The sequence below is a fragment of the Dunckerocampus dactyliophorus genome, chromosome 5, assembly GCF_027744805.1.
Source record: "Dunckerocampus dactyliophorus isolate RoL2022-P2 chromosome 5, RoL_Ddac_1.1, whole genome shotgun sequence".
NCBI classification, from domain to species: Eukaryota; Metazoa; Chordata; class Actinopteri; order Syngnathiformes; family Syngnathidae; genus Dunckerocampus; species Dunckerocampus dactyliophorus.
Genome location: NC_072823.1, coordinates 15,838,992 through 15,864,027, shown reverse-complemented (window position 1 = coordinate 15,864,027; position 25,036 = coordinate 15,838,992). Strand labels below are relative to the sequence as shown.

Sequence of the window (25,036 nt, the reverse complement as noted above, 5' to 3'; positions counted from 1 at the left end):
AGACTTTGTCTTTAAGAACATTCTGTATTTATCAGTGGGATCTTTTTGCTATCAGGTGTTTTCACCATGTTTCTTGGTGTTCCGTTTGTCTAATGTATGTTTATTTCCCTTGTGTGACTCTTAACAATCTTTACTTAAATAGAACAATTTGCCCAACGATGATGCTGTAACCTATAAAATGATGTATTTATCATGTTTGTTATTGTTAAGCACAAGCATGAGAGGAGGCATGTATGCAGAGCATGGAGATGATGTAATAGACGCTGGCTGCAATGGGTTATGGGAGTAGGTGTATTTGACAAGCAAATGCGGATTAAACAAATGCCTATAAAATGTCAATTTAAAACAAGGATATTTAAATAAATGCAAGCTTTGTTGATAACATGATTTTATACTATATGATGCATATTGTACAATTGCAGATTCAAGAAAACAGTGTGTTATGCTTGTGCTTACTAGTATGCATAAATGTTGTGGAATTTATATATTTGAAAAAAGGATATCTGTATGATAAAATTAAGTATATACATAAATAAGCATGTCAATTAATAAACATGATTGTTTTAAGCGTTTGAATTCAGGATAACTACAGATTCAAGAAATGCATTTATGTGTATTAAAATATGGATGGATACAGTCCAATTAAAGATAATAAGTAAATAGGTTAGTTAATACTAACTAATGCTAATATTGGATGATGACGTGTCTCATTGTCATGTGAGTGTAGAATACAGACAGGACAGTTTATGTTCACCTTATGTAATTGTAGCAGTTGGAGACAACAGAAGGTTTTGGTCTTGGACAGTGGGACAATGCTCCATCACAGACTGCATGGCCCTTGGGTGTCTGCTTTCCCTTTTTCTGCTCAGTGGCGTCTCTATCAGTTATGTGTTACTCCTTGCCTGTCTATAGGAAGCTCAAGGCCTTATTTGTTTTCCCCATCATTGCGCTTTGACTTGTTTCCCCCTCAAACGTGTCTGAAACATTGTTATCTTCGGCCAGACGCCTTTTTCAGCGAGTTATTGAATCATGTCAACTTGCTGTCCCCCGAGTTTCCCCACGCAAGCTGTAGAAAAATTAACCATTGCTTCCGCATGACAAGTGGGATCTATTAGTGTGCTCTTGCCCTGCAAAGCATGAGCATCAAGTAGGCCGCCGGGGGACTGAGGATGGCTGTGCACTCGTCCGAGTCTGGCTCTTGAGGCATTAGAGCGATGTTACGTACTGGAGGAGCCCCTAGCATCTCAGGGAGAACCAAAGTGGCTCATTGGTAGAGGCAACAAAATGCTGCACTTTGGCCTTGACTCCTCTAGGTCTGACTCGTAGTCAGCTGGTCACTTGTTTGATGGGCGGACATCATTTATAGCTTACTGTTATGCATACGACTGACGCTTCTAAATACACTTCCATCTATAGATGCATTTGCTGCCTTAGGTTAAGAGGATGGGCAACCCCTTGAGTGAACACCTGTCAATCATAAGGCCAACACTTAAACCATGCTCCAGCAAGGGTTCTAGTTCTGTCCAATTTGCTATGATACAGTTGGAATGGGAAGATTCTGCTCAGGTCCAATGGCAGAGACCAATTAAACATGGAAAATAAACATATCACGCTCCATTAAACATAGCCAATCAAAACAAACAGAGTAAATATCCAGAATATTTTAAAGTAATTACATTTTTTGTTTACCCCCATTCCACTAATTTCATCGTCAACAAGGAAGTGACAGTTCTATCTCGGCCAATGAATGGACAGCAGAATAGTTAGCTCGACCCGACAAAACTGAACCACATTCCACATACATAGTGTGTTAGAGCGGCACTGATATTAAAATGCTAATACAGTGTTCCCTCATTTATCATGGGGAATAGGTTCCCAAAATAGCCCGCAGTAAGTGAAATCTGTGAAGTAGCCAACAATGTTTTATGGTTATAAAACCCCTCACCATACACTTTATACAATATTGTCAGGTAGGCATTAACATTTTCTCACATTTCTCTCTAGTTAAAACTCAGAGTTCAAATTTCACACAAGAAATTATGAAGTGACTCACACGCATTTCACTCTATTGACCGACCCTTGTCATGGTGCCGTTAGGTTCTAGCTTTTTTGTATCCTTGTTAAAACACATTTCTCCTGGCGTAGTATTTTACTAATCCTCCTCGTTTTTCATGAAACGAAGATTCATTTACAGTATTCCGTAATGGCGCCCTACAGCTGTGTAACTTCTAGCAAACAGCTAGTGATCATTCAAGTGCTGCTTGAAGGAGACTGATTGATTGACAATGGTCTACAGCCAGAACACAATGGGAAGGTTCTCCCTTATCCAATCAGGGCTGTTGTGGCTCTATATTTAGCCAGCTACACATACTAAGAGGAGGTGGAGGGATGACGCGTCTTCAACTCTCATGAGTGTACAACACCCTCTACTGGTAGCAGTAGTAAATACAATAACAGACACACATACAACAGAGCACCGATAAATTGTTGTAATACACCACAAGGACGCAGTCAAAAAAAAACATGCAAAATTGCACTTTAAAAAAATCCGCGAAACAGCGAGTCTGCGAAAGGTGAACCGTGATGTAGCGAGGGACCACTTTATACAATATATAGGTATATTATATATATAGAATATAATTGTTGTTACAAGCTGTATTGCATATTCTGATATGTAATGATCCATTTTGGGAAGTATTATTTTAACAATTTGTTTATTGTTTGTTGTAGTTTGCAGTGGTGTACAAATGTACTGCATCATACTCAGGTGTTTCTTATATTTTGCCCTGCTGAAATTATAAACATATTTTATTTATCTTTGCAGGTATCTCAGTAACAAAGAAAACACACACCTGTAAGTACAATGACATTTCATACATTTTTCTTACCATATGTGAGTGTGAATGCTTGTTTGTCTATATGTGCCCTGCGATTGGCTGGCGACCAGTCCAGCGTGTACCCTGCCTGTCGGCCGAAGTCAGCTGGGATAGGCTCCAGCATACCCCCGCGACCCTAATGAGGAGAAGCGGCATAGAAAATGGATGGATGGATGGATGGATGGATGGATGGATTTAAATGTTTTATGTTCTTAACATTCTGTATTGGCTGACAACGAATGATACCTTACCCACTTTTGAGCGTGTTGACTTTCTTGTTCCTGCACACAATAAACTGCGATCCCAGGGAGGAAATTAAAAATGTTCCTTGCTATTGACTGCTTGCGAATCACGTACAGTCTCAGCAGCAGCCATCATTTTGAGGTGCCTCTGTTCTATTGCAAGAGGTCTTGCACGGATGTGGTGTCGCCTTGTGGTCTCTAGCCTTTGACAACACTCACTGTAGTGAGGGCTCTTCAGTATCATCATATTAGTCAAGCTGAAATATGAAAAGATAGATACGCATGTAAAATGTAATGCAAGCCACTTTTTGATAGCGCTCTAGTATTGCATTTACAGTGATCCCTCATTTATCGCAGTTGATTGGTCTGTTCGTTAAGTATGATTCTATTATTAATATTTTCATAGTTAGAGCATGTAAAGCCTGTTTATGACCTTCTAAATGTGGATTTTGACATTATTGGAGCTCCCAAGACATGAAATAACACCCCTATGATGACCTTTACACTCGAGTTACCCAATATAGTAGACATAATAACAGGAAATAAGAGAATATTACACATACATAATACATAAAATAACCTAACACATTAGCATTAGCGGCTGAATTAGACCATGTCAGGATGGCTGTTAATTAGTCAGCCTTTTTACATGAAATAGACACAGGGCACTATGTCTTATAGGCAGATGCTCAAAACACAGTATAAACACTTCAAAACACAAGCTCTCTTCTTCTACGGAGATGTTTCCTAAAAGCTAGCTTTAACCCAGCATGCAGAACATCAACAGCCCACACTCTAAACAGCAGCTCAGAATTGCACCATACACCCATCACGACACTAACATTACCAACACCGAGTGACAGTGTGAATACTACATATCCTCTGAATGCTTTATATTTGTATTATTGTTCATTTGGCCATTGTTATGCTTGAAAAGGCTTAATTAAGGCCAAGAATACCTAAAATCATGGATGACACCTCTCACCCCCTATATGACACTGTGGGTTCCCTTAGCAGCTCCTTCAGCAGCAGACTGTTACACCCACCGTGTAAGAAGGAGAGGTTCCGTAGGTCCTTCATACCGACCGCTATCAGGCTCTACAACACCTGCACCACCTGAACCATGTTGTAGTCACTATGTCACTATGTATTCTTTACTTGCGTATCTTGCTTGCTGCTGTAACAAGTGAATTTCCCTGATGTGGGATTAATAAAGTACTATACAATACAATACAAAAGTTCCTGCGATTGGCTAGCGACGAATCCAGGGTGTACCCCGCCTGTCGCCCGAAGTCAGCTGGGATAGGCTCCAGCATGCCCCGCGACCTTAAAGAGGAGAAGCGGTATGAAAATGGATGGATGGATGAATACCTAAAATGTCCTCAAATATGCATTTTTAAAAAATAATATGTATTTATATATGTTTAATAATAGGCCTGATTCAACCACAAAACAGTGATAATTTATTAATTAATTGAAAACTATTATAGAATGAAGCTGCAAAATATCAACCCTGAAATGGCAACGGACGACTGTATTACGTGCATTCTGCAGGAATACCTAATGCTGTGGCCGGTAAGTGGTTGTGACACGTGAGCTGCAAGTCTTTTTTTGATGTTGTTTTTGAGCGCAGCGTCTATCGTACTCGCGTTCTTCCTTGTCAAACCACAGCTGCCTTTTCAATTTCAGGCCTGCATGGGAGGAATTGATGAACAGTCACACCTGTAGAAATCAATGTTTTCCAAGAGATTTCTTGGGAATGTTGACACGGGTGATGTTAAATTGAAAAAGGCTTTTTTTTTTTTTTTTTTTTTTTTTTTTACGCTTGTAGTGCGTGTTAGTGTGAATGCCAGAAAGTGCACATGAAGGCTATCCCTTTGCACTGATGAAACGCATGGCGAGGGGAAGCCAGGGGGCTTTTCTGTACAAGCGGTCCAAGTGTTTCAGATTGTGAGAGATTGCCGTGTAAAACTCCACAGCTCCTTTTTACATCAGACGGAAGGGCAAAGGATTTGATCTTTTACACTTCTACCTTACACAAACAGCTCAGTAAAAAAAAGCAGTGTGTGTTAAGCTATTTTTTGTAAATAGGTGTGTGCCTGTTTGTGTTGGGGCCGCTTCAAGGTGAAAGAGAAATATCTTGACCCTCCATCCACCACCCTGCTATCCTGTTTTAATTACTGCGTTGCTAAGCACCTCCACACCGGAAGGAGGCTCAAATCAAAGAGCATGATTTAGGAGTCTTGGGTTCAAAGCCCTGGGCAGAAACTGGACTATTCTGTCTCATTTCACTGGGAAATATTCAAATCTTGTCCATGGGTGGAAATCAAAGTAGAGGCCGCTAACAAGTAGTTGATTGGTGTGCCTCATAGATAGAAGCAGCTCATCAGAAGTGTGTGCTCATGATAGAGTTGAAGGGACAGTCAGTGGTCAGTGTGGCAGGGGACGTGACAGAGGTTATCATGTGACTGCTACTGGAGTCATAATGAGGCGCAAATGCGGTTGCCCTACATGCTTATAATGCTTCCTGCACTGGTCTTCTTGGTCCAAGGCGGACCACAGGGCTGAGCCAGGGGTCTCTGCTATTTCAACTCACTCTGCCCCCTCTGAGTGATCAAACTGCTGGAAGCTCTTCTCCATGCCAGTCCCCTCATCAATATAAATTACAAGGGCAGCTGTTCACTGGCAGCCTCCATTCCTTGCTCGTTCTTCTCCACTTGCCTTTTCCACCCACCAGAGTAGACTCATCACTGAGCTATGACAGGATGAAGTATTCAAGATGATAACATATAGTAGTGTGCCTATGGCATCCTCTCCTTTAATGGGAATTATTATTGACTTATAGACAGATATTCAATCGAAGGAGTGACCTTAGTTCATTAGCTAGTTCATTGGTTTGTTAGTGTGGTAATCTACACGGCCGGTTAGTAAGCCAAAAAAAAAACAAAAAACGCATTAGCAATTTCTGAAAAAAAATGCTAAATATGAAATCTATCAAGAAATTTACTACAGTGGAACCCGTTTATGTTGGTGGCCCCCAGACTGGCTGACTGACGTCAGCATAAGCCGTTGTTGACATAACTGCAATCAAAACTGAAACTCGCCATTGCGTGCTTGTTTACTTGTAACTTTCTCCAGAGACAAGTATGCAATGCTTGAAAATAAAGGTTTGTTTCAACCTGCGGCAGTTTGTTGACATGATGTTCCTCCGTTTGTGCATATTTTAATTTGGATTATTCAGTTGTCATATGCTATTTTATTCTCTTATCTAACAGCTGCTGCTGCAGTAATTCTGTTGTATGTCTTGATTTCATTGACAATAAAAATTTCATACGTGCACAAATCTTTCTCCCAGTGGATAAAGATATAAAAAAATAATTACTGTACATTTTCGGATTTGAATTTCGGAATTGAGCGCATCTGAATATAAGCCACACCCACCAAATCTAAAGAGAAAAAAAAGTGTACAGGCCACACTTGTTGATAAACCGCAGATGACCACTTTGTGATATGGGACATTTATTCAGAAAGACAACCTATAAACCTTGCAATCCAATCAAACTTACTTAAGATTTGTCAGATTAAAACACAAACGCTGCATAAGACTTCCAAACGTGATATTAGCATCCAATTCACTACTTCCGGAATCTACACTCTTAGCATCATGCGAACTGTAAGTTTCTTTAGCCATACATTATCCACATCATTGTTTAAGAGTTTAAAGTGTGTGAAAAAGTAGCAGCTTACAGTCCATAATAAACGGTAAATCTGTGCATTTTGTTAATTTATTAATAATGCCATGCTTTTATTTTGAAGTGTTTTTGTAACGCTGTGTAACTAGGTGATAGCTATTCGTTGTTGACGTTTCACGCTGCTTAGTGATAATTAAAAAGTTGAAAACACTACAACACATAAACAGACTGATTTTTCATAGAAGTGACCCCTTTGGCTCACAAATTGTATGTCAAGGAAAGCGGTAGACCATGCATGTCGACGTCGACCTAATCGAGCACATTTTAGCAATAATAGGAACGTGCTGGACCTGGACTTGATGGGTTGGTCGACATATCCGGGTTGTCGACATAACCGACTTAAGCAGGTTATACTGTATCGCTTTTTTGCTGATGTAGTCTGCTTGCATTGGGCCCAAGTGGGGCAGTGACCAATCACATCCAGTGGATGTATCCATGACCATTACCGCCACCTGCAGGACTGCAGTGGAACAGTATCAACCCCAACACAATTTTACAGTCAATTGAATCAAATGTTTAGAATTGTTCTGCATAGGTCTATGTTCTGCTGAGTGCCATTGTTGTTCATGTAACATTTGTGTAATCTTAGAATAATACAAAATAATAATAATTTGATATTTTAGTGTAATGTATAATAAAATAAATAACATGGATGATAATAACTGCAATTGCGTACGTGTACCTGGTAAGGAAGATCATAGATGTAAAGTCTTCAGTTTTTCTTTCCGATGGTGAACACCAGTCGTGCGTCACCTCCCCCCAGGGCAGGACAAAGCTGCTGTGAGATGAGTTTGGACCTGTTGCGAGAACTGTTATGCAGCAGGAGCAGATCAGATGCAAAGACTGATCACGCTGAGATTACGATGACGTCTCAACTCTAATCTCACATCAGCTGCGTGAAACTCTGTCTCCACTATAGCCACAAGGTGGCTCGTACACATCCAGATGTCACGCAGCCAGGATGTTCTACTTCTAACCAGGCAGATTCTCTGATTACCTTTCATCTCACCGCCCTGCTCTCTCTTGTAGCTGTGGATGCAGGTTCTGCATGAATTAATGTGGTTTTTTTTTGTTTTTGTTTTTTTACATCTTAATTTCATATTAGATTTATACTCGTCTGAATTAAATAACAACACGTATCAGCATCTAACAATATTATAATCCAGCAGAGCAACATGAAACAACATCACAGCAGTATCTCAAATTACCATATAGTGGAATTTGCATCTTTCTGACGCAAGGTGATAAAAAATTAAAGTCTCACAATTATAATCTTGTTGAGTTTGTGCTACTCTGCCCTTATATGGCAGGTCCACCTGCACAAATGAGATCCAGTGCAAGAGTTGTAGCAAAAAGAGATATTTCATACATTTATTATTGTGGCTGTGCATTGTACTGTTCACCTGATTTAGGTCCTTTAGGTATACTAAATAGATATGAGATAGATAGACACAATATTTGCAACAGTATGATGCGGTGCAGTGCAAACTACAACCACAATAATAAACATATTCAGCAGTATTAGATTTCATTATCTTATCGATGCATGTGTACCTAATGTCATGGCCTTTAAAGTGCATAAGACTTATGTCTCATCTTAGATTAGCCACGTAAATCAACAGTGAGAAACAAAGAAAAGGAGACAGGCAAGACTTCCTCTCGTAAGTCTTTCAAAGACGATGTGGAGTCTCTGTTTTTTTTGTCCCCTCTGTATTTATCTCCATTGTGCTGACAGACTCCTTACTCTGATTGAAAAGCATGGGCTCGCCTCTGTATCTTCATTTATTTGCTTGCAGCTTGTATCGAGTTTTCTCTCGCCAGAGACGTGCGCTCGCACAGGAATAGGCCAGCCAATCTGTTGTAAAGGAACCTTATGATGTACATTCATGTTGCGATGCCTGAGTTGTGTCTGTCGGTGAGACTGGACTCCATAGATTGTTATGCATTTCAAATGTGTTTCCTAATAACATATTTACAAAAATAAATAAATAAGCAAAAACCTGTGCAGCTGTCTTACTAGTATAAAGATAAAACTAAAATAAAGTTAAACTACTCATCGTCAGCAGGCAGCATTAAGACCTCATCTTTAAGAAGGTTTAAGAAGCTGCTTCCCTGTTTATTTTATAGTTATTAGATGTTATTGCTTTGACAACATGCTATTTACTGTAGGTTGGTAAGGTTGGTTAGGTCGGTTGCTTGGTAAAAGTATTTTTTGTTTGTGATTGATATTTAAAGAATTGTACTGCTGCTGCTCATGTACACTGTGTTCCAAATGATGATGGAAATGGGATTTTAGTGTCATAAGCAACATTTTTTTGTTTTTAAATTAAATTCATGGATGGCATTGTGTGTTGCGGCTCTTTGGATTACTGATATCAATCTTGGGCAACTGTCATAATTAGTTTGCCAGGTGAGGCCAAAACAAGACTACTTAAAATATGATATTCCACATTATTAAGCATGCTACAGATTTCAAGCAAATGTGAAAGAAAAAGGATCTCTCTGCCTACAAAAAAGTGTTAAATATCGCAATGCCTTGGACAAGGCATAAAAACATTCAATAATTCACAGCAACTTTTGTACGGTGAAGAAATTTGTGGCTGATCCAGATGACAGCCGGATTTTGTGCTGATAAAGGCATCATGAGAAATGTTTCGAATCAAGAGTGCTCCTGCTAAAAAGCCATTACAAAGCAGCAAACAGGTATTTGAAGCTGCTGGTGCCTCTGAAGTCCCACAAACCTCAAGGTGTGGGATCCTCCAGAGCAGGGGTCACCAACACAGTGCCCGCGGGCACCAGGTAGCCCCCCACGACCACATGAGGTGCCCGCAGGCCTGCTTTTCATTCAGGTTTTCAGTTAACAATGTGAGAACACTAGAAAGAAATGTATTCTGAAACATAAAATGTGAGTTGTGGATACCAGCATTGTGTGAATGTTTTGGTAAAACAAGCATATTTGCTTTGTTTGGGTTGAAATAAGGTATGAAAATCATTTCTACAAAAATGAGCAACTCTTGGCCATTTTCATTTTCTAAAAGTAGCTTTCACAAGAAAAAACATCGGTGACCCCTGCTCCAGAGGCTTGCAGTTATGCATAAACCTACTATTTGGCCACCCTTAACCAATACACACAAGCAGAAACGGTTGCAGTGGGCCAACAAATACATGACGATTAATTTTCAAACAGTCCTGTTTACTGATGAGGGCCGTGCAACCTTGGGTGGTCCGGATGGATGAAGTAGAGAGTGGCCAGCATATCTCAACAAGGCTGTGATGTCAGCAAGGAGGTGGCTGAGTCATGTTTTGGGTTGGAATAATAGGGAGAGAGCTGTTAGGGCCTTTTTGGTCATTGAAGGTGTGAAAATGACCTCAGCAAAGTATGTACAGTTTCTGACTGACCACTTTCTTCCACGGAACAATATGACGGACTGTACCTTCTGTAGCAAAATGACCTTCATGCATGACAATGCATCATCTCATGATGCAAAGAATACCTAACTCTCTGTTATTGACTGTTATGAGCGTAAAGGGAGAGAAACTCATGGTATGGCCCTTTTTTTTTGCCTGACCTCAACCCAATTGAGAACCTATGGAGCATCGTCAGGCAAAAAAGTCTATGAGGGTGGGAGGCAGATCACAACAAAACAGCAGCTATGGGAGGCAATTTTGACATCTTGCAAAGAAATTCAAACAGAAACTCACAAGTTCAATGTAAGAATTGTGAAGATTATGTCAAAGAAGGGATCTTATGTTAACATGTAACTTGGCCTGTTAAAATTTAGTGATTGAAAAAGCTTTTGATTTCAGTGAATATGACCTCCTTATGCTGCAAATTCAACAAATGACCGTTTTCGGTTGTTAACAACCAGTGAAATGCTTTGAAACTCTGTTGCGCATAATAATATGGAACAGTGCATTTTAAGTTATCACACAACATTCTAATTGTACTCTAAAGGTTGATGACTTTAAAAAAATGTAAAACTGTAAATTATATTGACTATTTAGCCAATTCAGAGAACATCATTTGCATCATAATTTGGAACACAGTGTATTTAGTATGTCACACTTGGTTCCATTTCCGGTTCTGTGGTTATCATCACTTTTTTCCCCTTTGCCATCACTGTACTCGATCTAAAAAAAACAAACAAAGACAAAATAAAAACACAATTAGATGGCCATTCAGGATTTGGTGATTGATCTTGCATGATTATGGATTGAAGTTTTGTTCGACTTTTGAGGCATGTTTTTTTCCAGAACATTTCATGGGTTTGACATGGGAGGGTGCACTTAAATTTGTGAAGGAAAAATAACTCAATATTATAAAGTTTCACCCTTGTAGAGCCTTGTCTTTGCCGCAGAACGACACTGCACATCCTGCTTGGATTTTATTGAAAGGCATTGCTGGGTGAGGGAGTATTTTCACTTGATCAAACATGAGATTTATGGCCCTTAATAGGGCTGTACATTGCCAATTTAGGAGAATAATATGTCCCAGTTGCTGGCTAATTTTGCTTGGCAACAGGCGCACTCCTGTGGAATGGCCCAGGGCAGTGTAAGCTGTCTGTGCATAGCTTATAGCTTCAATGCTCCATGCTGGTGTGTTGTGTTGTTTGAAGGTATTTCATCATATTGTTGCCTTGATTCAGCTCTGTGGGGATTTGTTAGTTGCACTCAAGTGCATCCAGTGCGTTGTTAAGCTGGGCCTGATAATGAAGATCAGCCAGCGTCGGGTCCCCAGAGCTGCATTGAGATAGTCTGGAGAGAGGCGCTCGGTGCAGACAGAGCGGAGCAGGCCGAGCGCACACAGCAGTGCACACAGGCACAGAGGAAGCGTACAACACTGAAGCACAGCAAAGTGGGATGAAAACTCACTGTGCAGCGGAAAGTCAAACACAGCCTTGTAAAATTGCCTTCATTATGTTCAAATATGACTTCATTCATTTTAATGCTGTTTTTATTTATTTATTTCTTGTTGACTTGACAATGCAGGACGCCACAAAGCGCTGACGTGCTTTCTGTGGAAAGTTATTTGGTTCACAGCATGGGACTCTTTTTTTTTTTTTTTTTTTGCTTTTTTTTTTCTCCTCTCCTCAGAGACGTAAATTGACAAAGTATTTTCCCTCCTCCTCTACTGTAGGTTATGTGTTATCGTCCTCTTCTTTGTTTGTTCCACAAAAGGAGTATTTTCTTTGTGGATGTTTTGGTTTAATCTATATTTTTTTCAGAAATAGGTCAGTGTAATCACAACAGTGAGGGATGGACAGTGGCTGTTAAAGGGAAATCAATAGAGCTATCTATTTGTCGTGAACCAGGCCAGCATGATTTTTCTCCATTTTTCCACCCCTTCCATCCTTTCCCCACTCCAACACAATATGGCAGAGCCTCATTTTTCAGGAAAAGCATTATATCTGCCATTTTGTCAAATTGCAAATGGCCTTTGTCCATGCACTTTCTTTGCATAAGTTCATCTGAGCTGCTTTTTTGCCTCCTCGTGGTGGCCTGGAGTGTTTTTTTGGCAAGGTAAGCTTTAGCGGTGCATGGCAGTTTTTTGTAGGAACAGGGGTGCTCTGTCTTTGTTGCCGCTTAATCTGGTTCTCCTCTCGGCCTTTCAGAAATCCTTTTCTACCTTTTCTCCTCACCCTTGTTCCCCCTTTTGTGTGTCACCCCAAATCTGAAATGGTCTGCCGCTAAGTGTTTTCAAACTGAAAAACAAGCCTAACTGACGTGTGACAAGGACACAATGCATGGATGCATCTGCCAAAAAAGTAAGCGGGCCCCATCTGCTTAGGACGATTTCTTCCCGCCACCTCAGGTGAGGTCGATGGCCGCAACGAGAAGCGGACAGCATGGCTGGGAGGGCACGGCCAGCATCGGCCTGTGCACGGACACAGGTTATCCATCACACGTCAGGTCGCCCGTGCGCACAAAGTCACACATCGAGAGCAGCAATAGCGTGTCAGCATGTATTGGGAGCTTTGATTCATGGAGGGCGACAGAGGCGGAGGTCATGGAGAGCTTCCAGATATTATCCTGACCACTGTTGGCCAGGTTACTTCATTACATTTGACTAGATACTTTCCTTTTAAAGTAGTTTGAACGCTTTACACGACTTCTGTATTCTTTTTACTTACTTGCACCAAAACAGTTTCTCAATTCTGAAGTATGATGCATAACATTTCAAACACAAAAGGCCTTAAGACAGTGATGCAAAAAGACCTACCTTACACTGAAATGTTCCGAAATGAAACAAAAACAACATATTTTTTCAGCAACACATGAACATTTAATTATAACTCAGTCGCTAAAATACAATGCATGTCAGAAAACATTGTTTAGCTGAGTAATTGTATTTGTTTATATTTGTTTTCTTAATAAAACAAAATATAAACAAAAAAAAATACTTTTTTTTTGTCATTTACATGTACATTCCAAAAACATCTAATATACCAATAGAACAATAAAATCTGATTTGTCAAATTGTCATTTTACTCCAAATAGGCAGTTTGACAAGTTTAATTTCTCCCTCTGTTGCTGATTATTTGAATTAATACAGTATAATCTCTGATGTTAGTACACATTACTTAAAATAAGCGTATTGCTCTAACATAGTTAAAAAATCTATCTTCTTAGCCAACAATAAGTATTTTCAACCTTGATCTCACATATTGAATCTTATCACAGCTGGCCAGTGGCGGTTCAGCTAGACCTTGCATGGAGGTGGGACGGAAACACAGCAAAGCATAGCCAAACATGCCACCTGAGTTACTGAAATTGCAGTGGACCTTCAGGAAAAAAGAATGTCTTTTGCCACCAGGTTAAAATGCGCTATAACTGAGATTTTAGCAGCTATAATAGGCGTGCACAGTCGTCTCATGATTGCAGCGACCATCAGATCGCTTCACACCAACACACACGTTCACACCAATTACACACAAAGCAAAATGGAGAACAAAATTAATTTCCAGAAATATTCCTTGGTGGGTTTTTCAAGAGGTTGATGCAATAGCAGACACAAATGAAGCCAAGTAAAATTAACATGCATGAATTAATTCCTGAATTATGCAGACTAGATTGCAACAAACCTTGAATATAGTAAGTTGCTTCCTTTGTAGCATTGTCTCAAATAAAAGCACTCATGACCCTGTAAACATCCACCAAGGCTTTCATTTGTCATCTGCCGAATCAATTAGTATCTATATTGTATCTATACAGAAAGTTAAAAAAAAATGTATTGAAGCACTCCATAAAACCAATAAATTACAACCTGATCTAATGAGATTTGAGCATGAGGACATGGTAAATGGGATTGTCTATGTTAAATTTGAATTGCCACAAAATGCATAATCTGGATCGAATCCAGGTGGAACTTGGTTTGATATTACAACCTGCATACATAACAAACAAACATAGCATAACATAACGTAACAAGCATAATAAGCAACATTTTGTTACTATTAGTTTAGATTTGACAGGGATTTGATTTTTTTAATTTTAGGAAATACTACAGCAGAGGGAAAATAATAAAATATACAAATTGTAAAAATACCTACCAATGTTAAATGGTACCATCTACCTTTAAAATAAGAAAAAAAAAGTTGTACACAAAGAAACAGATAAATGAACAAATAAGTGGCCTTGGTGGCAGCAAAAACAAAGAGTGTGTGCGTTGTGATGTGAAGATTGCCAACCAAGAACCTTTTTGTCTGTTTGGCAAAGTGAAGCACAAAAAAGTGACATGTCGTGAGAAGAAAGCAGAAACACTCACACAAGCTTTGGGTGATATTATACATTGACGTTTGTGCTGATCACATTGTGTGCATTTCGTTGAATCTGCTTTATTCGAGAAAAGCTGTTCCCCCAGCCCTGTCTCGCTCGCTCGCTTGCTGTCTTTTCTCCCAGTTGCTACTAATTTGTGTTTCTGTGGGTGTGCAGTGCGAGAACAGGGAGACGTGGTGGTTAACCCATTGTGAAGTTAGCCGTCATCATTAAGATTCTACAGATAACAGGCATGCGGATTTCTACTGCTCAGCATTATGGGATCCCAGACATCAAAGGCGGGTTTTCATGCTGCTCTGTCTGAGGCGATGTGAGTGGGAAATAAAGAAACAGCACAGGAGATATGGAGTCAGGAAAATAACGCATATTGGGAGAAGAGAGCATGGAGCATGTACCCCTGCATGTACACCTGCATTCACCATGTTTCTCCTGGTTTTGATGCTTGTTGTGTAAGTCAAATCTTAGCCTCGTCCGGTTTCATTCACCGTATGCATGCTGCAATAAAGCACATAAAAATTATTATGCTTATTATGCCAGTTGACTGGCAACCAGTCCCAGGTGCACCCCAACTCTCGCCATGTGTCATGAACGTCACTTGGTTGACTATCCCAATACTGTGAAACATCTAAAATTCAATTCGCGAACAATTCAAACTCCAAACAAAATGTATTTAATTTAAACCCAAATCTAGTGTTTCAACTGAAACCGCTACAGATCTTGCAAGACTTTTGTATCCCAATGAGTATCTGATGGATTAATTCCTCTACTGTATTTTGCTTTTTTCTCTGTTTTTTTTGTGATGCCACCCCAAAAGGGTATCGTGATGGCAAAGAGTAGAAATGCTGCATGAATAATAGCGAATAAAGCAGTACACACATCTCTGCCTCGGCTGCTAACTACATAATGGCTAAATTAACAACCAGATGTCATGTGTTTCTCTTTTAAGGGCCTAAAAATGTGACATTTGAAGATAAACTTGAATTTCATTACGTTTGCTCACATGCTTTATTCCATTGTGCTGCCTCTTCTTTCTCTTTAGGTAATCTTTAAATGTAGAAACACTGTACACTCATTGCCTGGCTCCCTATTCACTGTGAAGTATTTTGTAGGTACATTTATTACAAGCTTGGGGTGTACCGATCCGAGTATCGAATTATATCAGCCTGCATCTAGAATCTCCGATTTCAGCACTCCGATACAAGTCGTCCATTCAAGACACACTCCAGCACTTCTATCCCTCAGCGCCCAAATTAAAACATGCAGAGCCCATGTGATGACAACGATGTCATGTGATAATGTGCTAACAAGGTAGCAAGGAGTAGGAGTGATGTTGTCTGTGTGGCAGTAAAGTCCGGAAAACACATTACAGCTGAGTGCAAAACTATCAGTTGCTGACTATTGTGCTTTGTTTGAGTAATATCACTTCATCAAGATTTTCTAACATTCCACACTACAAAATAAGTAATAAAAGTACAGGGTGTCCCCAAAAAAACATATACACACTTTGAATAAGTGTAAACTAGTTGTTTATTAGAATTTGTTGAATTTACAAACATCATTTTAATGTTTTGTCACCGCCTTTTCTCAAACTGACGTCCCTTCTGGTCCAGACACTTCTGACAACGCGAAGCAATGGAATCGCACACATCACAAAACAATTCCCTTGATATTTGTGTGCATTCACGTTCAATGGTCGCCCTCAGTTCAGCGACTGTTGCAGATCTCATAGCGTAGACTTTGTCTTTTAGGTAACCCCATTAAAAAAAAAAGTCTAGTGGTGTGAGGTATTCAATGAAACCCCTCCCTCCAATCCATCTGTTTGGTAAGATCTCATCATAAGGATCTAACGTCGCGATGGTAGTGCGGGGATGCTCCATCTTGCTGAAAATAAAACTCATTTTCAAAGTCTTTGCTAATACTTGGCATGACAGACTGTTGCAGCAAGTGTATACATTTTTTGGGACACTCAGTATGTATGATACATGTTGATATGGTATCGGAGGTCGGATGTCGATGTCTGTATGGGCCAGTATTCAAGGCTGCAATACCGATGTTGTTTCGGAGGTGGAAGGAGTTGTATTGCGTACCGTCCTGTATTGCTCCTATAAAAGGCTGCATACTGTAAGTCACGTCCTAAGTATAACTTTGTGTCACAAACATTCAGCCTTGAGCAGAACTCTTCATACAATTCCATTCTTTTGACACAGACATAACAATGATCAGATCCCTCCTTCACGTGGCGCTATTGTCACCATTACATCAGAAGCAGCTGCAACTACACTGTGAGACTATTGAATGTACAAGCGAGGGAAATATGCTGTTCTCCATTATTGTGTTGGATTACAGAATCAAGGTCGACTCACAAGACACAGAGCAGCATTATCCCTTAATCCTGTGTTTTGGTTTCAAATAGCCTTTTTACACCTAATCTTCACAAGTAAAAATGACAAACATGAAAACTGAGGCAGGTATTTAAATGTGCATTACCTGCAGTGCTGAGGTCAACGGCTTACACTGACGGAAATTGTCGCTATATTACATGAGAGTGCAGATGATCATGGCGTGTGTGCGTATTACAGAGGACTAGTGAGACTTGTGATGGAATTCCTTCTGGCAGTTTTGAGATGGATAAGTCTGAGAACTTTTAATCCAAAATATGATTCATTGCATGTTTGTTTTTCCTCATTTTTTTCTTACTTACACTGTAATATTTCACTTTAAGGGCTCATTAAATTTCATTTGGTCTACTGCACGGGTTGCGCAGCTTCACTGAGTCACTACATTTGGCGAGCCTCTTCTCCCCTTGACCAAGCGGGTTGTAGTGTGTCCGTCAGGCTCAGTTTTAACGGCGCAGGAGGAAACTTAAAGGTGCTGTGAAAGACTAAAAGTGGGCCAGTTGCGGCTGCCTCCTGTTGACCTACCTTGTTCAGAGGGTCCAGGTACAGACTGATGACAGGACTCCTCCTCAGCGGACCACATTACTAATGTGTGAGGGTGCGAGAGGAGCACAGCTTGTGATGAATCACTCCCCTGCACCTATGGCATCCTCATAAGTCTAAAGTAAAAGAGCTGAGTGAGTGCACAGTAAAAAAAAAAAAAAAAAAAAAAAAAAAAAAAAAGGGGGGTTTTGTAGCACCCACCACGGAGAAACTCCATCCAGGCCTGCAAAAAGAGGGAGGAGGCGAAGTGATGCATGTCGCACATCGCCCCAAGATCTCCCTCAATCTTCAAGGAAACATAGAATCCCAATGGAGAGTCACTTGTTTTTATAAAGCTCTAAAAAAGTTGCTCGGACACCGCCGCTTTTGTAATAAATGAGTGTAATCTACATTGTGTTGAATGGATCGTCTCACTGGACCACTAAATTAAGGCACACAGAACGTGGTGTGTTGCTCAAAGTTAAGAGGTTAAGTTAAGTGTCCATGCATTTGCATGGGGATGGAGAAATTGTTAATACCCTGACCAAATTTTAGCACTCAAGTGGATTTTAATTTTAGTTGTTAAATTCATAAACATTTCTGAACATGTTGCATGGTGGCCGAGTGGTTAGCATGTTGGTCACACAGGAGACCTGGAAGACCTGGGTTTGAATCTCTGCTTGGGCATCTGTGCGTGGAGTTGCATGTTCTCCCTGTACATGCGTGGGGTTTCTCCGGGTACTCCGGTTTCCTCCCACATTCTAAAAACATGCATGTCAGGTTAACTCTTTCACTGCCATTGACGTCTTTTGCTTTTTTCCGTGGGAGCTACAGATCAAAGTCTTATTAATCTCGTGTGTGAATTTCTGACTTGTAGGCAATGTATTTCTGTCCCAGTAGGGGGCAACAGTTCTCTTTTTCTCCAACCGGCAGCGACAGATTGTCTATGAAGAAGACGGATTGTGGGTTGAGAGAGGAAAATGGCAAAACACATGCAGAAATCGAGCGGAGACAAAAAAACACAGGCAGCTAACACTGTCACAGAGCTTGTCTGGCCCTGGGTCTGTCTTTAGTAGTGACGCGACCGCAAAAGCTAGAGGAGGGTCATGGGTCGTGTAGGTGACGTAGACACAAATGCAGTTGACAATGGCAGCCGGAGCAACAACCTAGTGTTTAGCCTTGCTGAGTTGCTGAGCCATATGGCGCAACACCAGAGCCAGACATCGGAAGCAGTTCAGAGTCGGGTGACTCAGAACCCGACCCTGATTCTTCTGACAAGTGGCTGCCGTTTGGCTAGAAACAAACTTTTTTTTTCTGATGAAAGAAGAGAGTCTCAAGTTTCTTTAGATAGTTTCAATGTTTATGTACTCTGGCAGTATGGCGCTCTCTGCTCTGAACATGGCTGGCAGTCAATGAGTTAAGTGTCCATAGGTGTGAATGTGAGTGTGAATGGTTGTTTGTCTGTATGTGCCCTGTGATTGGCTGGCGACCAGTCCTTACTTACAGGATTTTGCCCGAAGTCAGGTGGGATAGGCTTGAATCTCCAACATACCCTTGCAACCCTACTGAGGATAGAAAATGGATGAATTGATGTTGTTAAGAGACTTTTTTTAAAACTACTTTTTCATTGTATTTTTTATGTTTTGGACGTGGACCTTTTTATTCAAAGTTGTTTTGTGAGAATGTATTGTTGATTAGAATGTTCTAGATCAGGAGTTTACAAAGTTTTTCAGAAGGCTTTATAGGTGGAATAGGTGTGTCGACATTACATGCATTCTTAGCTGCCTCTTTTAATCTGTTTCTATATCTTTAGAACACACAGAACAGAGAGTCGGTAATGTATAAATATGTGATATTAATGGATAAAATGTACAGGACACATACAGCGTAACTGACGTGGTGTCAGTGCCAGATGGCGGTGCCCTTTGTGTGTTCCTACAGAAGCACTCGCTAGCTTCTACAGTGAACCTTCTTAAAATCTGGCCTCAAAATTAGCAGCGAGGTGAACACAAGGTAATATATATGATCGTAAATTGTTACTGGAATTAGAACAGGCAAGCGGTGTGGATTATGTAGATGCGGCTTGGACTACCTGCGGAGAACAGCAAACAACTTTAGAGTGAGCTGGAGGCGGCGTCACAACAGACTGAAGTGCGGTTATACTGTAGTGCTAGCTTGATGACCAGGCTAAAGGCTAGACCGTCACTCCGACTCCATCAGTTCTGTTGATTATCATTCATTAGTGGTGAGTGCCTATACTGCACATTTTAAAATTTAAAATGCATTTAATAAGTGTGTGAGGCATACTTAGGGCTTACACCAGGGTTTGTACTTTTATGCATTTATCTTGTTAGCTTCCTAATTGAAGAGTGACATGGAGGGTTCTGGAGCTGAATCTAATCTCTAATTATAACAGTCACTTTTATTGCAAATGTTGGTCCGAAATCGGAGGAGAACATAATTGTCAAGCTAGCAGAAGGGGTTGGAGCAAGCCGTGTGTCAAAAATGTGCATTTTTATGGGTGTCTCTATTACTCAGAACGTAAGCCCTGCGAGTAGCAGGGATCTACGGTGGTCTGTTTGTTTGTTGGAGAGTCGGACCACAGAAAAACTACAGAACCCACTGCTACTGTACAAAACTTTTTGGATTGTTGCTGCATGTGCAAAGGAAGATTCGGTTGAAATCATAATGTACTGTAGGCGTAGATCCAGTTATGCATATTTCTCTATTGTTTGTGTTCAAAAATTCAAAATGATGGGCTATTATTGACAAAATGTGTGCATTTTCAGGAGGAGGATGCCAATTCTATTTCTGATTCAAATTAGCATCATTTTGTTTGTCTTGACAGTCTATGCTCTCCTACTTTGAACACTATCCTATTTTTTCTGTCGAGGTTAGAGTTTTGTGTGGATCACATTCAAATTCCGTGTGTTTTTAACAGTAAACTACTTGACATGTCAGCCAAAAATGACATATCTGTGTTCTGTTACTTTTTAAAATGTATTCAGTGATCTCTGTTCTGTTTTTTTAAATCTATTTTTCAACGAGTTGACCTTATTATTTGAATTTAATTGTTTTGTTGAAGAACTGTAATGGTACAACATAAACCACATAATAAATAATTGGTAGATTGAAGTCACATAGCTTTAATTGAAAGCAACTTTGTTTGTTAGTTGCATAGTTTGCTGTTCTGTTTTCCTGTTTCTTCCTAGCCTCAAGCCAGAAGGTTAACTATTTTAGTTTACACGCCTCCCCCCTCTAGATCCGGCATCAGGCTATATTGGTTCATGTTGGGGAGTGTGTAGGTTGGAGGCGAGGTAATACATCACACACTCCGGGGGGTCTCCCCGGTATGCTCCTCAATAATGAAGTTCATTCGTTAACTTCTCCCTCAAAGGCCAAGTTTCCCCGCTGCCCTTTTCAGCCGCCTTTGCAACTCTTACCCGAGTCACCCGACCAGCGGAAGAAAAACACATCATCATGCTTTTCCCCTTGACAGGCTCAGCGGTTGCCGTTGCGGGGCATGAAGAATAAGCAGGGCCATTAGCAATCCCTCATGCCTGGTTATGGGCATAATTATCACAGGGAGAATGACCTGCTCTGTTTGCTTTGCCGTGGAGGAGCCGCACCTTCCTAATCACCTCCTCCTTCCCTCCTGCTGTCCTCATGCCACGGTGATGGAGCTTTTTTTTTTTGTTTTTTGTTCGGGGGGTTGGTGGGGGGGTCGGGATAGGGCGGTTCTTGCCAGTTCATTAGAATTCACAGGGTTCCACCTCCCCACACAGCCATGCTAAGCCTCTCACACAGGCTGCCATGCCTGCGATAATCTCCCCACCTTCTTCCCTTTTTCTCCCATCCTTTTTTCCTCTCCGTCCCCAAGGGCAGCCTCGCACACACAAAAGAGCTCGACTGCAATTCATTGTTAAATCTCATTCCTATTGATCTATTGAAATATTGTTCCACGGGATGTGCTGTGGCACTCTGGCGGTGCCAGTGATCTCTCTTTTCACCAAGCAAAGTAAACTGATTCACTCCACTAAGTGACAACCTTTGTCGGATAAATGAAGGTATGTATTGTTAATCAATGGGAGAATAGATTGTAAACTCTCTGGCTGCATCTAAAGAGCCTGGAGACGGAAAGAAATAGCCACAAGCTACATGAGGGATTGCAGGAACAACTGTGCATGCACTAAAAACAAAGCGGAGTGTGTAAATAGTAAATGCATTTAGCAGGGTCTTGCCACTTCCGCCTGCAGGGGTCATTTAATGTAAAGCAGGCATGTAAATCTGCTTAAACTTGGCCTGGCCTTGCTGCCATGGTGACTTTAATACTAATCTAAAGCACTGCATTCAAGTGATGTTTGTGTTTACAGAGACAAAGCACTATAAATATCTGTAATACACAGTAAAGACTACGGCCTTGTCAAGCATTCACTCTATTGTTGATTTTGATGATATGACAGTTGACGGTTTTATGCGTCACCTATGTATAAATGACATGCTTTCATATTGCTCTTTTTTGGCCCTTCTGTTCTATAAATACTGTGTGTGTATGAAAGTGGAGCTGCCTTTGGCCTGTGGCGACATGTAAAGGACGCACCGCAGCGTATAGGAGTAGTGTCATATGACTGTGTCATTAACCAAATAAAGCATTATGCCACAAATCCTATTCAGAATTGTACTGCAGTGAAACTGACAAAAATATGCCTTTTGGTGTCCAGGAGTGTTTCAAGGTGAGGACAGTCAGAGATGATCATCAGTAGCCATGTTGGTGGATGTTTTAGCGTTGTTATTGTTTTTAGTTTGGTAACTTTTCTAGAGACAGGCATGGACAAACGCAGCTCATTAGCATTAACGCTACAGACACACAAAACGGCGTGTTCCTAGTAGGGCACTTAGCAGTCCGTCTAAATTCCAGCATCACAGTTCGATTTTGGCTAACACACTTCCAATACACAATTAGGAACTCAGACTTATTTAAAATTGTTGAAAAATAGAACCTCTAAACTTTGAATAGTTAAAGTCTGCTTACACATTTCGCCGGTGGTGTCGTGGTGCAGGCTTCTGCTTTTCATGGCAGAGGGCTGGGTTCAATTCCCGGCCAGAGTTGCATCAGGAAGGGCATCTAGTGTAAAAACTAAGACAAAATAATGTATGCGATTCACTCGCTGGGGCGATCCCTGGCAGCGAAAAGCTGAAAGTGGGGGAAAAAAAGCCTGCTTACACTTTTGTGACAATTAATGATCCTAATGTCTTTTCAAACATTGCCTAAAATAAAAGTTTTATGATGGCAACAGTCTGGACTGGAACGCATTATTCAAAGTATAATTAATCTCAATGGGAAATTATGTTTAAGAAACAGATTGCATTCAACTTTGGAGGTTCCACTGTATAAATCCTCCTGTGGACGTAATCCAACATCATTCTCTATTTCCACTGTGCTTCAGCTATATTTTCACTGTGTTGTTTTTTGTGATTTATTGAAGTCTTCTCACAAGCCCCCAGGAAATTGTTGGAAATGGCCCTACATTGGTTTATGATTGTGCAGTGTGGGCTGGTGCTGTTACGGCTCCCCTCCACTCCTTGGCATCTATATTAAATTGATCTGTATTGTTTTCATGGGGTGCTTGTTGCAGCTTGTTAATTCTTCCGCTGCTTTTGGCATGCTGGTGCTTCTGGAAACAGCCAGGTGTGACACTTTGGGGGATTTAAGCGTCATTTTTTTTTTTATAATGATCTCCTGACTAGCTCTGGCACTTAACCAGGAAGTCCATTGCTGTTTATTCTGGAGGGTCAAAGGCCAGAGAGCGCAACAACCTGCAGACTGCAGGTCCCGTGTTCTAGACGACAGTCCATAATAGTTAACGTAGATCAGCTTCATGGTGAGAGTGTAGAATGGCTACTGACAGACTGCTAATGAGGCTATTATCAGTTCTGGTCCGCTCCTCCTCTCCGGGGGCACGGAGCCGATGCTGCTGCGTCTCTTCTCAATTGAATTCAATTCCATGAGGCTTGTTTACAAGAAGTACATTTGCTTGAATGAATCCAAAAGGAGGGAGACTCATGAGTCTGGCTGTAATGGATACACATACTCTTAGAGTGACTTTTAATACACGCGCACGGTTTCAGTTTCATGCTCAAGATTGTACAGACGTAATTGACTGCTGGCACGCTATCAGAGGGGCTGTTCACCTCGCTGCAAATTTTGAGGCCGAATTTTAAGAAAGTTGAATTGGGCGCAGCATTCTTGCACTGACTTCACATCCGTACGTTACGTTCTGCTGTATTATTATGCTGTTCATTTTATGTTTTATTACCATGTATTTATTTTCACGGACCATGAAAGCCAAATGGCACTTATGGTCTAAACCATGGGTGTCCAAAATTTTTCCAGCAAGGGCCACATACTGAAAAATAAAAGAATGCAAGGGCCACTTTGATATTTTGTAAACCAGCACATTGAGATAAGCTAAGAAGCTATATGTAGCATTTCACCTTTATAATATAAGGGAAATGCTACTAAAAATTGTGTTTTTTTTCCATAATAATACGACTTTATTCTTTATTACAGACTTTATTCTTTATTCTCGTAAAATTACAAAATAACATTTCTTGATTTTTTTTACTAACTATTTAACTATTTCATTTCAGCTTTCCTCTTGTAAATTTTCTTCTTGTAATTATAACTTTATATATTTTAAAACTAATGTTTTTTGTTATTTATTTCAACATTGTTACTAAGATGATATTTTTCCTCATTTTAGTTTATTCTCATAAAATTGCAACTTTTTTCTCATGAGAAAACTATTTTTTCTCTTAATATTTTTGACTTTACTGTTGTAAAATTTCTGCTATTGATTTTTTTTTATATATAGTTTTCCAAATATTTCAACTTCTTTTCTTCTCCGGATATTTAGACTTTATGCCCATGTTATACAGTAAATGTTCTCCCTTCTTCCAAAAATACCAACTTTATTCATTGTTTTTTACTTTCAACTTCATGCCACGAAAATGAAATTTTTACTCATACTATTACTTTATCCTTGTGAAATTATGGCTTTTTTTCCCTTGCTAGATTACAACTCTCCTTTTAATATTTTGAGTTTTGATTGATTTTCCAATTTTTGCTGTTGTTTTTTTTTTTTTTTTTTTTTTTTTTTAAGTTTCCTTGTTAAATTGCATTTTAATACTGTGTGGCGGGCCGATAAAATCACAGCCACTGGCCGCAAATGGTCTTGACACCCCTGGTCTAAACTAAAGGGTTTTTTCAAACTGTCACCATCATAACAACTTTATTAACTGTAATGTCAACTTTTTTTAAGTAACTTTTTTTAACATTCTTCACTGTAATACAAGTGCAAAAATGTTACTAAAAGTCATATAGTGGTGATTTGTGACTGCGTTAAAAACTCATTTTTGACATAATGTCATGCTTTTTTTTGTTTGTTTTACAGCATGCCATTGTTGCGAGC

General features: G+C 40.1%; 1 protein-coding gene across 2 annotated transcripts in view; it reads left to right on the top strand.

The window, feature by feature from the left end:
• Positions 1 to 25,036, top strand: part of roraa (RAR-related orphan receptor A, paralog a) — a 272,215-nt gene that overhangs the window by 180,062 nt on the left and 67,117 nt on the right. Inside the window, exon 2 of one of the 2 annotated variants that reach the window (XM_054775377.1) lies at positions 2,825 to 2,854. The exons of the other annotated variant lie outside the window; for it this stretch is intronic. Coding sequence (XP_054631352.1) covers positions 2,825 to 2,854 — 30 coding nt within the window. The remainder of the gene's footprint in view (positions 1 to 2,824; positions 2,855 to 25,036) is intronic. 2 annotated transcript variants of the gene reach the window in all.